Source organism: Papaver somniferum, chromosome 10 (genome assembly GCF_003573695.1).
Source record: "Papaver somniferum cultivar HN1 chromosome 10, ASM357369v1, whole genome shotgun sequence".
Lineage (NCBI taxonomy): Eukaryota > Viridiplantae > Streptophyta > Magnoliopsida > Ranunculales > Papaveraceae > Papaver > Papaver somniferum.
This window is the reverse complement of record NC_039367.1, coordinates 141,193,051-141,207,812: the sequence shown is the minus strand read 5'-3', so window position 1 is coordinate 141,207,812 and position 14,762 is coordinate 141,193,051. Positions and strand designations below refer to the sequence as shown.

Below are 14,762 nucleotides of genomic sequence, written 5' to 3'. Positions count from 1 at the left end.
GAAACTCTGGTTAATGAGAGTGCTCGAAAAAAACTCTATTATTATATAGAGAATCGTTCTTTCTTGGTTGCGCTACTCAGCACAGAAACTTGGCTTGAATCTCTTATTCAAGAGGTGTTTAACACCATTTATCCTTACATTCTCCTCATTTGCTTGTTAATTTGTTGTGACTTCACAACATTTAATTTTTAGACGATCCAAACAGCTTGTTAATTTGTTGTGACTTCACAACATTTAATTTTTAGACGATCCAAACAATCCAAGCCTCCCATACCACCACTGACTAGTCAGGTACAAACTCCTACTTAATTTACAATGTTTGACATGTAAAATTCCTCTTCAAACTTGTTAAAAGTTCTAAAAGTTTGTCCAGATAACGACTGGGTATTTGGATCTCTTTGGTTTAAAGGCTTCACCGAGTAATTAATATGACATAACCGAACTTTAGAAGTAAAATTAGATTGAGTACTGACCACTAATTTCAACAACTTGTAGTCATAAATGCAGAAACTAAAAATTAAACCAGATCGCATCAGTTTTCTAGGAATTCTATCATCATGTCGACACGGTGGGCTTGTAGAAATTAGTCGGCATTGCTTTAATTTGATGTTTGAAAACGGGGTTAAACCAGATTTAGATCATTATTCGTGTATGATAGATAGTTTAGGTCGAGCAGGGTTGCGAGAAGAAGCTAAAGTATTAATCGAGGAAATGCCAGTAATTCCTAATGCAGTTATATGGGGATCATTATTATCTTCATGCAGACTTCACGAGAATGTTGCGATTGGGATTCATGCAGCTGAGAAGCGTCTTTTATGTGAACCAAATTGTGCTGCAACTCACGTGCAGTTATCAAAATTGTATGTCATTGCCGGGCGAAGGGATCAAACAGTGAGAATTCGAAAATTGATGAAGGATAAAAGTTTTAAGACGAATCCTGGGTATAGTTGGATTGAGATTAAGAACGAAATTATCAGTTTTGGAGTTGATGATGGATCAAACGCGAGAGCTTCTGAAATATTTGATGTAGTTGATACTTTAGTTAAGAATATGAACAGTTCAGCATATGTCCCGAATTTTGCACCAAGGCATTTAAGGGCTTGAGCTTGAACCATGCATTGAGTTTTAACAGCCGCAACCGAATTTTAAAGTCTTATTGTCCCTTGTAAGTTGTAACCATGGGATAGAATAAGCCCACCAATAGAAGGATGATAACCAGATTATATTTTGAAATGATTCTTGGTCTTTACTGTACCTGAGTAAAAATTGCTGTAAGACTTGTAGGAAGTTGAACAAACATGGGTATATAACCATAACGACAGTCAATTTAAAATTACAACATTGAAACAAATTGCTTGAATTTGAACCTTTTAAAATCTGAAGTGCTTCACGACTGTAAGTGCACAAAGGCACACACTACACACATACACAATTCTGACTACACAGCAACAACAGTTCCACTGACTGTTCCTGAAGTACAAAACGAAAAGTTAAAGAGTTACCAAAATAACACAAATATCTGACATATCTTCTAACTAGAACAACATCCCAGTCTGATCAGCAAATTTACTAAAGAAAACTAGTGCACAAAACCCTCATATTGTCTTGTTTTTCTTCATTCTTCTCAACATGTCTTCTTCTTCATTGCCATCGCAATTACTAGTACCACCAACTGCTGTAGCACTACCACCGTCATCATCATCCTCCTCCGCCTCATCTTCTTCCGAGTCATCGCTATCCTCCTCCCCTCGTCGTCTTCTACTTCCGAGTCATCGCTATCCTCCTCCTCCCCCTGGTCGCCTTCTACTTCTGAGTCATCGCTATCCTCCTCCTCCTCCTCTTGGTTATCATTATATACTTCATCTGATTGTACTTGCCCGAGATACATACCAGTGTCGAGTGAAATTAGACTCTCTACATAGACAGAAGTAGGCAAAGATGATGATGATATACCCTCATAGGTCTTCAGAGTTCTAATTGTCTTATTTTCTGGGTCATATAAAACAAAATGCAAAGAGGCATGCTCATCGTGTACCCCAAACAAAATCTTTCCGTTCTCTAAAAACTGCAGCGGAGTTGAATGGCCCATAATGTCAAATTTATCTATGCCAAAGGTGAGAGAATGGATCCATGATTTCTTCACCCCATTGTCCTTCAACTCCCAGAATTCAAGACTACTCCCATAATCATCGACAAGTAACCAAAGAGATCCTCCTAAAACACACAAAAACACTTGGTAATTTTCATGCTTGCTTACATCAGGTATTGGAAGCTGATCAAACACTTCTTTCTCAAAATCAAAGCGAAGAACGATTTCTGAGCGCCTGTCCTCTCCTTACACTCTCCACTGAACAGCTCCGTTAACAGGTAAACGACCCATATCAGGTATTTTAACGGTATTATCGAACATATGAACCGGGATGTCCTCAAGTCTTCTCCATGAATTTGATCTTAGTGTATACACCAGAACCTTACACCAGTTACTAAAAAAATCCTGAGCTAAACATACAACTTTGAAATCCACAATCTGGTGATCATAACCAATTCCATATTCTTCGGAAACCTGCCACACATTCAATCTAGTTGCTGGATTTGGTAACTTCTTACATTCGTTACTCGATGGGTTCCAAAGGATGAGTAAATGAGAATTTGACTTATTAATCTGCCTCAACAAAACCAAGCCATTACAACATCCAAAATACTCAATTCCCCTATAAGATTTAACAGGGTATTCAATATGACCAGAGCTCTCACATGTGGAAGATGATGGATCATAACGAAAGGTATAAATATCATTCTGATTGTGAAACATGATACTAAATCTGTTCATCTCAACAGCATGCTTATATTGTCTTTTAAGAAATTCAGGGTTTTTCAATAAATAGCACCACCCTTTGTTTACACACCTGAATCGTGCAATCGACTTCACAGGCAACCGAACCAGGATGTCTGAGAGGATATCCCATGGTAAATTCACCATTCCTGCAGTTCAAACAAAAAATTATTAGAAAAACAGTAATATTGTTTTAGCATTACTCATAGTGAGACCTCAATAAACACAATGGAAAACAAGAACAAACCATCATTCTTTAACTTCTAATTCACTTAATCATTGTGCAAGACCTCTTTCTCTTTGTGTCTAAGCTGAACCTTTAATACGTCTAGCCAGTAACTCTGCACTACGCTGGCTGTACTTCTCAATTTAGAATCTCATTTCAATTCATAGATAAACTCTTGGATGTTGAAGTTCACCCAATTGATAGCAGCAAAATTAACACATCCCTTCACCTATAAATTCCAATCCAAATTCGACAACGATGCATTATCACAAGATCCACCACAGGAATTTTCCAAAGTATCTACCACAGGAATTACACAAAATAGATCTGAGCTACATAAACCCCTGGATTGAAATCCCTAACTAATTAAGGGTGTGCTCATATTTATGGATGGAATTGATGAAGTATTTAGTCAGTGTTGATCCATAATATCTTACTAAGAACCATTTTTGAAGCACATTTTTTAAATACAAAAGCAAGTCATGATGATTCAGATCTAGTTTCTCTGAATTTTCAACCAAAATGAGAAATTAAGTAGAAAAATAAAACCGCAAAAGAAATTGAAGAGAGAGAGAGAGAGAGTACCTGGTGGAATGAATCGGAAATGAAGTTTGCAGAGGGTGAATGTGTGGAGTGTTTATGGAAGGGTGGGAATTTTTGGCTTGGAAATTCAAAAGTTTTGATTTTTGATGGAGGTTCTCAATTTGGGGGAAGTGGAAGTAAAAAGAACCTAGATATCTGTAGTAGTGTTGGATGTGTTTGTACTTTGTAATATTTCTGTGGTTTTATCTCAACCGTTAAAATTTCCACAATTGGACGATAATGCACTTTCGTCTTTATAAGATTTGACATGTTTGCTTTTCTACGCTTTCACTGTTGCAGTTGAGAATTATGTTTTTCGTCTTTTAATAAAGTGTTTTATTCTAGTCGGATTGGATTCATTGCGGATTTCAAATTTGGCATCTATATCTAATCCAACGTCCAAGGGACGCACGGATGAAGTACAGATAATCCAATGGAATTTATAAAACAAAATATAGATGTCATCTTATAAAACCTACACATTCTATATATGTATACAAATAGGAAAGTGTTTTGGTAAGCACCCTAAGAATTCATGAACTACTTATGTATTTTTTAAAAACTACGTAAATGTGCCAAATCTAACAGGTGTGGATATCTAACAGATTTTCAAGCTTGCAACCGAGCTCAATTCGAAATCCGTTGGATGTCAAAAATTCCATCCGCTTCCAACCCATTAGAGAACGGGTCGGACATTCATCCGTGAAAACACCGTTGGTCCTCGTTAAATCCGCGGATTACTGGCCAAATGCTCACCCCTAAGACTCCGAGACTTTGTAACTGCTAAAAATCTTCTCTATAGCCCAAATAAAATTTCAAATCAGGGCAGCTTCTACAAAAAGCCCAATTGGCTATTCCCTAGTGTATACAGAAAGTGAAAACTACAAACAAACCTATTTTACAGATTCTTCCCACTGTGAAACCCATGCTCAAAAAAACACAGGCGCGCACCCATTTTCTACGACAAAATATCTCCCAAACCCATAATTTCTGAAATTATGTTTCAGTCTTTTTTCTTCTTCTTCTCCGATTCGTATCTCCCTACTGTTTTCGTCTCAGTTCTTCATTGGAGCTTCAATTCACGGGTAAATCTCAACATCTTCGTATTTGGGGGTTGAAAGGGGATCTGAGCATCATTTTGAGCTTCTGCAGTTGAACTGAAATGGAGACATCAAGGATTGATTGAAGCAGCGATGAAGAGAATGGATCTGTGGTGTTTGGGGTTGAATTTCAAGCCAATTGCTTCAATTCTCTCAACAAAAACGATTGAATTTGGGTGTGATTGCTTGTGGATTGATTGCAGGTGGTATAATTTGGGGTCTGTTGATTGAAGAACTGGTGTTGTTCGATGATTTGACTTAGGGTTTCTTCGATTGATTCATGGATATATACGAGAAGTTTAAGCAACATATTTTGGGGATTTTTGAAGTTAACTGAAACGGGTTTTATATGGAGTTGTTAGATAAATGAAATGTATCTGTTGGGGTTCAGTTTGGTGCTCGATTGAGAGAGAAATTATGAAGGTAATGGTGGTGTTTGCAGGTCAAATTGGTGTTGATTTCCGTCGAGTGTTCTCTGAATATAGACAGAGTTTGGTGGAGTTTTGGTTATGCCAGAAAACCAGCTGAAATAGATGCCACTGTTGCTGTCAACTGGGGTTTTGATGTGGCCTGAAATTGGAGGTTTGTATTTGAAAAATCAACAGTACCTGGCAGAAACTAAAATGGGATTCTGGGGAATTCTGGTTTTGAACTGAAATTGAGGGTCTTTGGTTAATTGAATCGATTCCGTGGAGATGGGTTCTTACCCATTTTTGTTCTTGATTAAATAATGGTTGTCGACTTGTCGGGCAGAATTGCAGACACAAATGGAGAAGACTCGAGCTTCAAAGCCACTGGTGGTTGTGCTAGACAGATCTTTAGACGTTGTGAACACGGGGAGTGGAAAAAGATGGTGTCTGTCCTTCTCTACTACATTACTGATGGAGACTGGAGTGAGCAACGAAGAGAGACTTCGGCATTTCTGTGCTTCAGAGACCAAGTCGAAGATGCAATGAAGTTGTAGCGACTCGATGGGTGATTGCAGGCAGCAGTGGTCTACAACAACAGCAACAACACAGATTTGCGGAGGATTTTTGGATGTGGATTAAAACTGGGTTCAATTGAGAAGTAGAGGAATGTGATGATATGAGTGCTACAGCAAAATGTCTTTGTTGTTAGCTATAGATTGTATGGATGAGTTGTGAATAAGGTTTAATTGCAGATGATGGTGTAAATACATGAAAGAAGATGATGGTGTAAATACATGATTTTGACCAAGAGCCCCCGAATAACTGAAAGATAATGGTTTGCGTGGGAGTTAATGAAACATGAAAGAATATGATGACGTGGTTATGACTGCATAACATGTCATTCAGTCGAGAAACTGTCTGCATAACATGTTATGCATTTGTGAAAATGGATGCATAACCTGTTATGCATCTACAAAATTTGTTGCATAACTTGTTATGTAGTCCAGAAAACCTGCATAACCTGTTATGCAGTTTTAATTGCAGATGATGGTGTAAATACATGAAAGAAGATGACGGTGTAAATACATGATTTTGACCAAGAGCCCCTGAATAACTGAAAGATAATGGTTTGCGTGGGAGTTAATGAAACATGAAAGAAGATGATGATGTGGTTATGACTGCATAGCATGTCATTCAGTCGAGAAACTGTCTGCATAACATGTTATGCATTCGTGAAAATGGATGCATAACCTGTTATGCATCTACAAAATTTGTTGCATAACTTGTTATGCAGTCCAGAAAACCTGCATAACCTGTTATGCGTCCGAAAATATGGCTACATAATGCATGATGCATCGAGAAAATAGATGCATAACCTGATATGCATCCGTAAATATGGATGCATACTGCATTATGCATCAATTTTTTATATGTATGGCTAAAATCAACCAAAACAATGGTTACATAACTTGTTATAGATGCATAACTTTGTTATGCAGAAACATAACTTGTTATGCAGTCGAAAAAATGGTTGCATAATTCGTTATGCGTCTGCAGAATGTGTTATACATCGTTTTTGGTGACTGCATAATGGTTAAGTATCAAGTTTTCAAAAAAATTCCCTAAAATGAGGATCACCTCCGATTTTTTCGTTAAAAACAAAAATTTGATATTCTTGTTTGTACTCGTTGCGTAGCTCTTTTAAAAAGATTTCCAACGATATAAAATTTGCAAAATTCTAAGGCGCGTATTTTTAGATATGTTATGTCCAAGTTGCGCTGCCAATTATACCCCTGAAAAAGATAGTATGCATAAAGAGTTATGCCTGAAAAGATAGTATGCATAACCAGTTATGTATTGATTCATATAATAATTTCATATAATTATGGGTGTCACGGTATACAAAATTAATTGTGGGCCTGAGAACAAGAATATTTTTTTTTTTGGGTCTCCCCCTAATTTCCCCATACAGAAGTGTATTTACTTATTTCTTTTTTTCTTACGTTTCGTCTTCTTTCTTAAGTTAGAAACTTAAAATCGGGGACGATCAAGCACAAGTAGCGCTCACGCTCTGTAACTATGTTATTGCATCTTTATTCTCTCCCTTGCCATAATCAGGTTATCTCTTTTTAATTTTATGTATGAGTTATCCATTATGTTGGTATAAATTTTGATTTTCAATCTAATAAGTGATGATTCATGAGAGAATTGAGATCGGATACATGTAGTTCGATTATTGCTTAATTCTAAACTATCTTTATATTTAAATACTGAATATGCATGAACAAAGTATTAGAAGAGAAGTGGAGGTACTTCTGCTGATGTTTTGGCAGATTGCTTAAACTGTATATTTGTTGTTTCTCTTTTGGATGACCACGTACGCTACCGCCATTTTCAGTATCATCGAAGTAAAATAGAAATGTCACCATTAATAGGAAAGTAAAGTTAGTAGGAATTGTCAAGTCAAATGTGTTTGACTTGACTCCGTTTAGTTCATTCAGATTGAGTCAGTTGCTGAGTCTGTGGTCTGTTTCAGACAACTTTATTGTGCGTAATAAATATGTCTGAGAAAGTTATTCTCAGACATCTTGGTTTTCTGTAATACAATTCTGAGTCTTTCTCTTCTTCTCTGTAAAAAAATTCTATTGATTCTTAATAATTCATAAATCTGATCTTTCTCATGGTATCAGATTAGGAACGATCCTGATCTTCATAGCTTCAATACTTCTTTTCAACAATTTTTAAGCTTTCATTCAACAATTTTATCAATAATTCAATTTAGGGTTCATCTGTGAATTCTTATAATAACATATTCTCAACAAAGAAAAATCTAGAGCTAACCAATTTTATGGTAACAACAAGATCTGGTACTTCTACAAATCCAGTACTCGGTGTTCATCACGACAACGACAACAACAATTCATGTTCAGCAAATTCAAGTCAAGAAAATTTACATAGAGAAATTATATCTGCTTCCGTTGGCAATGGTAATTCATGTTCTCTTCCCTTCACTAATATTACAAATTTTATTTCAATAAAATTAGATGGATCAAATTACTTGTTATTGCGTGATCAATTTGAGGGTCTTTTAGTTTCTACTGATCTTTATGGACATGTTAGTGGTGATCTGGTGATTTTATGGTAACACCATCACATAAAATTTCTATAGATGGTGTTGAAACTGTTAACCCTGAATGGGTTTCTTGGAGAAAACTTGATCGTTTTGTTTCAACTTGTTTTAAGGCTACTTTTACTTCAACTATTAGTGGTGATATTCTTGGTCTTAGTACTGATAAGGAAATTTGGGATTATCTTCATACTTGCTTTAGAACCCATTTCTTGCAAGGAAAAATATGCTTAGGACTCAATTACATGGAATCAAGAAATCAAATCAGTCAATTGTGGTTTATCTTCAAAAAGTTAAGAATATTGCAGATTCATTGGCTGCAAATGGAGAAAAAGTGAGTGATGCTGATTTGATGATGTTTATCATGAATGGGTTGAGTAGTGACTATGATATGTTTGTGGTTTCTTATCAAAATAGAGATACACCATATAATTTTGGTGAATTAAAAGCAAAGCTACTTTCTCATGAGCAGTTTATTCTTGAAAGACAACAGCAACACATTAGTGTTTATGATGAACAAAGTTCTAGTGCATTGTATGCAAGAAATGGTTCTGCTAGCTATAATGGTTATAATGGGAACAAAAGAAATGGTGGTGCAAATAAATCTGGAAATAGTGCTAACTATAAGAATAATCAATATCAGCATGGTTCAAGTTCTAATTCTTCAAATGCTTCTACTTCAAATGGTGGTGATAGAAGGCCATATGTTGATTATTCAAAAGTGTTTTGTCAAATTTGTAAGAAGAATGGTCACATTTCCACAAGGTGTTTCTTCAGATATCATCCACCTCCAACTGGATACTCTAATACTAGAAGTCAAGATAATTTTACAACTTCTAATAGTCAAGCTCAATATCAGAATGACAATGCCTTTTCTTCTGGTCCATCTCAACAGGCTTTTACCAGTGTCAATGTCAACCATGCATCAGTCCATGATGATTCATCTTCATCAAACACAGTTTTGGTATCTGATAGTGGTGCTTATACTCACATGACAGGGGACAGAACTTTATTACATAATACTTCTTCTTATAAAGGCAAGGACAATGTGATGATTGGCAATGATAAGACTCTACCCTTTTCCCTTACTGGTAGTTCTATTATTAATACATCTCATAGTTGCTTCAAATTGCATGATGTCTTACACGTGCCTGCAATGAAACATAAGTTACTCTCAGTTGCTAAATTTACTGAAGATAATGCATGCTATATCACTTTTGATCCTCTAGGTTATGAAATCAGAGATTTATATAGTTATGTACTTCTATCTAAAGGTAAAATGGTTAACAATATTTATCCTATAACATCCACCATGATACAGTGTGCTTTGACTTCTCTTCTCCTAAAGTATGGCATGATAGATTGGGTCACCCTTCTTCAAGAATAGTTCAACAACTACACAATAATAAGAATATCATTGTTTAATCTTCAGAATCTTCATCTATTTGTAATCCTTGTCAGCTAGCAAAGAGTAAAAGACTTCCTTTTGCGCTATAAACTTCTCATGCTTCTTCTCCTCTTGAACTCATTCATTGTGATGAATGGGGTCCTGATCCTGTTAATTCATTAACATGACATAGATATACATTCTCTTTATTGATGAGTTTAGTACATTCAACTGGATTTATCCTATGCAACTTAAAAGTGAAGCTTTACAATGTTTTCAGCATTTAAAAATCTTACTAAAAATTTCTTTCATACAAAAATAAAAGATTTTCAAACTGATGGTGCCAGTGAGTTGGTCAAAGGATGTTTTAAAGGTTTTTTAGCTCATTCTGGTATTCTTTTGAGAATTTCTTGCCCAAAAACTCCAGAGCAGAATGGTTTAGCAGAAAGAAAACATATGCATATTACTGAAATGGGTAATACTCTGCTTTTTTAATGCTTCTTGTCCAAAACAATATTGGTATGATGCTTTTTTGGCAGCAACCTATCTCATAAATAGAACTCCTACTCTTGTACTTCAAAATCAATCTCCTTATCAAGTTTTATATAATACCACTCCAGATTATTCAATGTTAAGAGTTTTTGGATGTGTTTGATATCCTTTCTTAGGTCATTCAAGAGCGGATAAATTGTCACCAAAATCTATTAAGTGTATTTTTATTGGCTATAGTATTCTTCATAAGGGTTATAAATGTTATAATTCTCTTTACAGAAAAACTTATATTTCAAGACATGTAATCTTTCCTGAAAATGAATTTTATTTCAATACTTTACCATCTCTTTTTTCCACTCCTCTATCTTTTGATAATCCAGTTATAGTATCCACTTCTTCCTCTTGTGACTCTCATGTTACAGAATCTACTTCTTTGGTTCAATCTCCTTATTCCAAAATTATCACTAGATCTCAAAGAGGTATTTTAAAACCCAAAGCTTTTCCTAATCATGTTTATTATGCATCTGTCGAATATCCTTTATCCTCTGCTTTGTTACTCTGCTCAGTACTCCAACTGAACCAAAAATTTTAAAGAAGCCATACAGATTCCTGTGTGGCAATTTTTAATGAAAGAGGAAAATACTGCCTTACAGAACAATGAAACATGGGATTTGGTTGATCCTGAGCACATATGAATATACTTGGATGTAAATGGGTTTATAGAGTTAAGCTTAAATCTGATGGAACTGTTGATAGGTGTAAGTCTAGATTGGTATCTCAAGGGTATAACCAACAAGATGGAGTTTATTATGGAGAGACTTTTAGTCCAGTATTCAAGTCAACTACGGTTAGAGTGTTTTTGTGTATTGCCGTTACAAGAGGTTGGTCAATCATACAATTGGATGTGTCAAATGCATTCTTGCATGGTGACTTGACTGAAAATGTCTATATGAAGCAACCTCCTGGGTTTGTCAGTGCAGAATTTTTTAATAAAGTATGTCACTTAAAGAAAAGTCTTTATGGTTTAACACAAGCACCAAGAGCTTGGTTTCAAAAGTTTAGCTCTGCATTGCTTTCTTATGGGTTTCTGAAAACAGTTTCAGATTTTTCCTTATTTGTGTATGTTGCTGGGTCACAAAGATGGTGTTACTTCTTTATGTTGATGACATTCTATTAACTGGAACTTCTGATTCTTTACTTGATCATCTAGTGCAATTTTTGAGTTCACAGCTTGCCATGAAATAGTTGGGAGATCCGAATTATTTCTTAGGCATAGAACCAAGTAGGAATTCCATTGAGATTTTATTGACCCAAAAGAAATATACTCTAGAATTACTTCATCAAGCTAATATGACAGAGTGCGGTCCTTGTAGTACTCCTGTTGCAAAAGGACCTAGAGTGTCAATAAATGATGGAACTTTGTTACAAGATGTGTCAGCCTACAAAACTATTGTTGGAAAGTTACAATATTTGTGTTTAACAAGGCCTGATATTTGTTTCAGTATTAATTATGTGAGTCAGTTTATGCATGCTCCAACAGATGTTCATCTGTTATTGGTTAAGAGAATCCTCAGGTATTTAAAGGGGACAATTGATTGTGGTCTTACTATTAGAAAAGATGATATTCAAGAGTTGAGGGCTTATACTGATTCTGATTGGGGAAGTTGTCCTTAGACAGCTAGATCTACTTGCGGTTATGTTGTATTCTTAGGAGACTCATTAGTTTCTTGGTCTAGTTAAAAGAAACAAACTGTATCAAGGTCAACTGCAGAAGCTGAATACAAAAGTTTATCTGTAGCTACAACTGAATTAGAGTTATCTTTTTTATTATCTGAACTTCAGATCAATCTAAAGTTACCAATTACACTCCACTGTGATAACACAAGTGCAATCTACTTGACTGCTAATCCAATTTCACATTCCAGGGTCTAGCACATAAAAATACATATTCATCTGGTCAGAGAGTTAGTGGTTAGTGGATTTATGAATGTACAACATGTAGCTTCATCAAATCAGTTGGAAGATTTGTTTACAAAGGGTTTGTGTGCTCCAATATTTACTTCTCTTCCGCAACAGTTACTTGGTTCTTCTGCAACATCTCCATCTGCTTCTGTTGTTACAACTACTACTTCATCAGGTTTATCTACTTCTGCAGCTGTCTGTCAAAATACTGCAACACTACCTTCAGATGTTCCTTCACCTGCAGAATGCCATTTAGCTGTTTATGGATGTTTTGTTCCTACTAGCCATTCAAAACATGTTTCTTTTTTTCTTTCTTAGTTATTTTCAGACTGATCCTTGTATCAGTTATCAGTTTGAGGGGGGCTAATAGGAAAGTAAAGTAAGTAGGCATTGTCAAGTCAAATGTGTTTGACTTGACTCAGTTTAGTTCATTCAGATTGAGTCAGTTGCTAAGTCTGTGGTATGTTTCAGACAACTTTATTGTGTGTAATTAATATATCTGAGAAAGTTATTCTCAGACATCTTGGTTTCTGTAATACAATTACGAGTCTTTCTCTTCTTCCGTGTAAAACAATTCTATTGATTCTTAATAATTCATAAATCTGATCTTTGTCAACCGTACTCTCTTGTTCACCCGTTTCAAGTAAAAGTGAATATAATGGAAAATTACAAGATCCCAATATAATGCCAGATGCCAAGAAGCGCAAGCCAGAAAACCAAATATGTGCACCAGCCACCCTTTCGTAACTTTACAAACCTGGATTTTGCTCGCTCAATTGTCAGCGAAAAGAGCGTATAAGCGCTCGGATACTGGAAAAAAACTTAGATATTTTTGAAGCCTTCACGAATTCACCCGAATTGAGTGAAACTAGACTCCCAACAAAACTAGTCGCATGAAAATGTGCTGGTATGCAGGGGATATCAAGAGTCACAAGTCTTCCGCTTCTTGGGTCATATGAGACGAAACCATCCTTGCCAACAGCTGAACGTGCACCCTGTAATAGAATCTCGTGATTCTTATTAAGATAATGCAGAGGCAATAATTTATAAAATTTTATTTCATCTCTCGAAAGGATGAAAATTTTGGTCCAAGAATCTGTAACTCCATATTCTTTCATCACCCAAAGATCTATGTTACTATATATAGCATAAAAGGATAGGTAGAGGTCCTCTCCCAGGACACCCACTTCCATATAATCCGACAGGTAGCGCGTATTGTTTAGATAGCAACTGGGTATTTGAATTTCCTTTGGTTTCCCTTCAACTATGTCCATCGAAACTATAACTTTTCTGTCTCTTATCCAATGAAAAATCACATTTAAAGGATTCACGGAATTGTTAATATGGTGTGTACCATAAGGTATGTTTGCAATGTGATTCCATGACTTTGAACCTAATCTACTAACCCAGACTTCAGAAGTAGCATTAGAATGTCTATTGGCTACTAATTTGAACAACATGTACTCATCAACTTTCCAATCGTAATACATCCCATATCTGGAAGAAGAGTTTTTGTCATAGGATTTGTTACGAGTCGACATGACCTTGTATTCTCGAGTTATTGGATTCCAGAAGCAGATTTTATTCTTGGTCCAACTTATCTTATTATGTAACAAGATTAAACCATCACATGAAAAAATATCCCGTGAAGAATTGCCAAATACATATGTACGACGTGGGAGATTCGTTTGAACAACCATATAGTAAGTTGAGGAAGTTACATCAAAATCTATTGTATAATATTTTGAATATGAACCAAGTAGAATACTGAACTTGTTGTTTTGGATAGCATGGTGGTGCTGCATCTTAATAAACACATGATTTTTGAACAATTCATACCAGAGTTTGCACACACACTTGAATCGGGAGACCGATTTGACTGGTAACATCGAAATTATATCCATGATAGTATCTTGGGGAAGGATCGCCATTGTGCTTTTCTTTTTCTTCTATGTATATATGTTGCGCAGTCCCAAAACATACCTTATCAGATTCAGATACGGTTTCCTTATTACATACTATAAAGGGATCCATATTGCGCAGTCCCAAAACATACCTTATCAGATTCAGATTCAGATACTATAAAGGGATCCATATTATAAAAAAGAGTTGAAAATAAATTTAAATAGGATTTTGTTTTCTTTTTCTTCTATGTAGATTTTGCTAGATGAAAGGCAGGTGTTGTGCTTGCATATATATATATATATATATATATATATATATGTTGCGCAGTCCCAAAACATACCTTATCATATTCATATACGGTTTACTTATTACATACTATAAAGGGACCCTATTATAAAAAAAAGATGGGAACAAATTTAAATAGGATTTGCAATTCCTACCCAAATCCAGCCAGTTGGACTAGCCCCACTGCTAGACCCAACCCCGCCAAACCCCTCTATACAACTAATTAAATACAAACTTTTACGGTGGCGATCGAACCCTTGACTTCCTTACTGGAGTTGATGGGATACCACTGAGCTATGCTCTTGGACTCGTATTTATTTGTTTGTAAACAAATTGAGTGTTAAAAAAACGGAGCTACATAAATATACCTTGTGTAGGAATGAAATATCGCACATATCAAAAACTATGCGAAGTAAGGATTATCTGATGTAAGCGAGGGTTATCGCACATGGA

The 14,762-nt window shown here is 35.6% G+C and overlaps 2 protein-coding genes across 2 annotated transcripts; one reads left to right on the top strand and one right to left on the bottom strand.

Annotated features, from left to right (window-relative positions):
* The first annotated feature begins 501 nt into the window (after positions 1–501).
* On the top strand, positions 502–1,104 carry LOC113316355 (pentatricopeptide repeat-containing protein At2g37320-like). The gene has a single exon (XM_026564554.1). It carries the CDS (start codon positions 502–504, stop codon positions 1,102–1,104), a length of 603 nt encoding a protein of 200 aa, XP_026420339.1.
* Positions 1,105–1,341: 237 nt separating this feature from the next.
* LOC113316938 (F-box protein CPR1-like) lies at positions 1,342–3,800 on the bottom strand. Its single transcript, XM_026565099.1, has 2 exons — positions 3,645–3,800; positions 1,342–2,982 (listed from the first exon to the last, which is right to left on the bottom strand). The coding sequence occupies exon 2, from the start codon at positions 2,978–2,980 to the stop codon at positions 2,336–2,338; it is 645 nt and encodes a 214-aa protein (XP_026420884.1). The 5' UTR covers positions 2,981–2,982; positions 3,645–3,800; the 3' UTR covers positions 1,342–2,335.
* Positions 3,801–14,762: the final 10,962 nt, after the last annotated feature.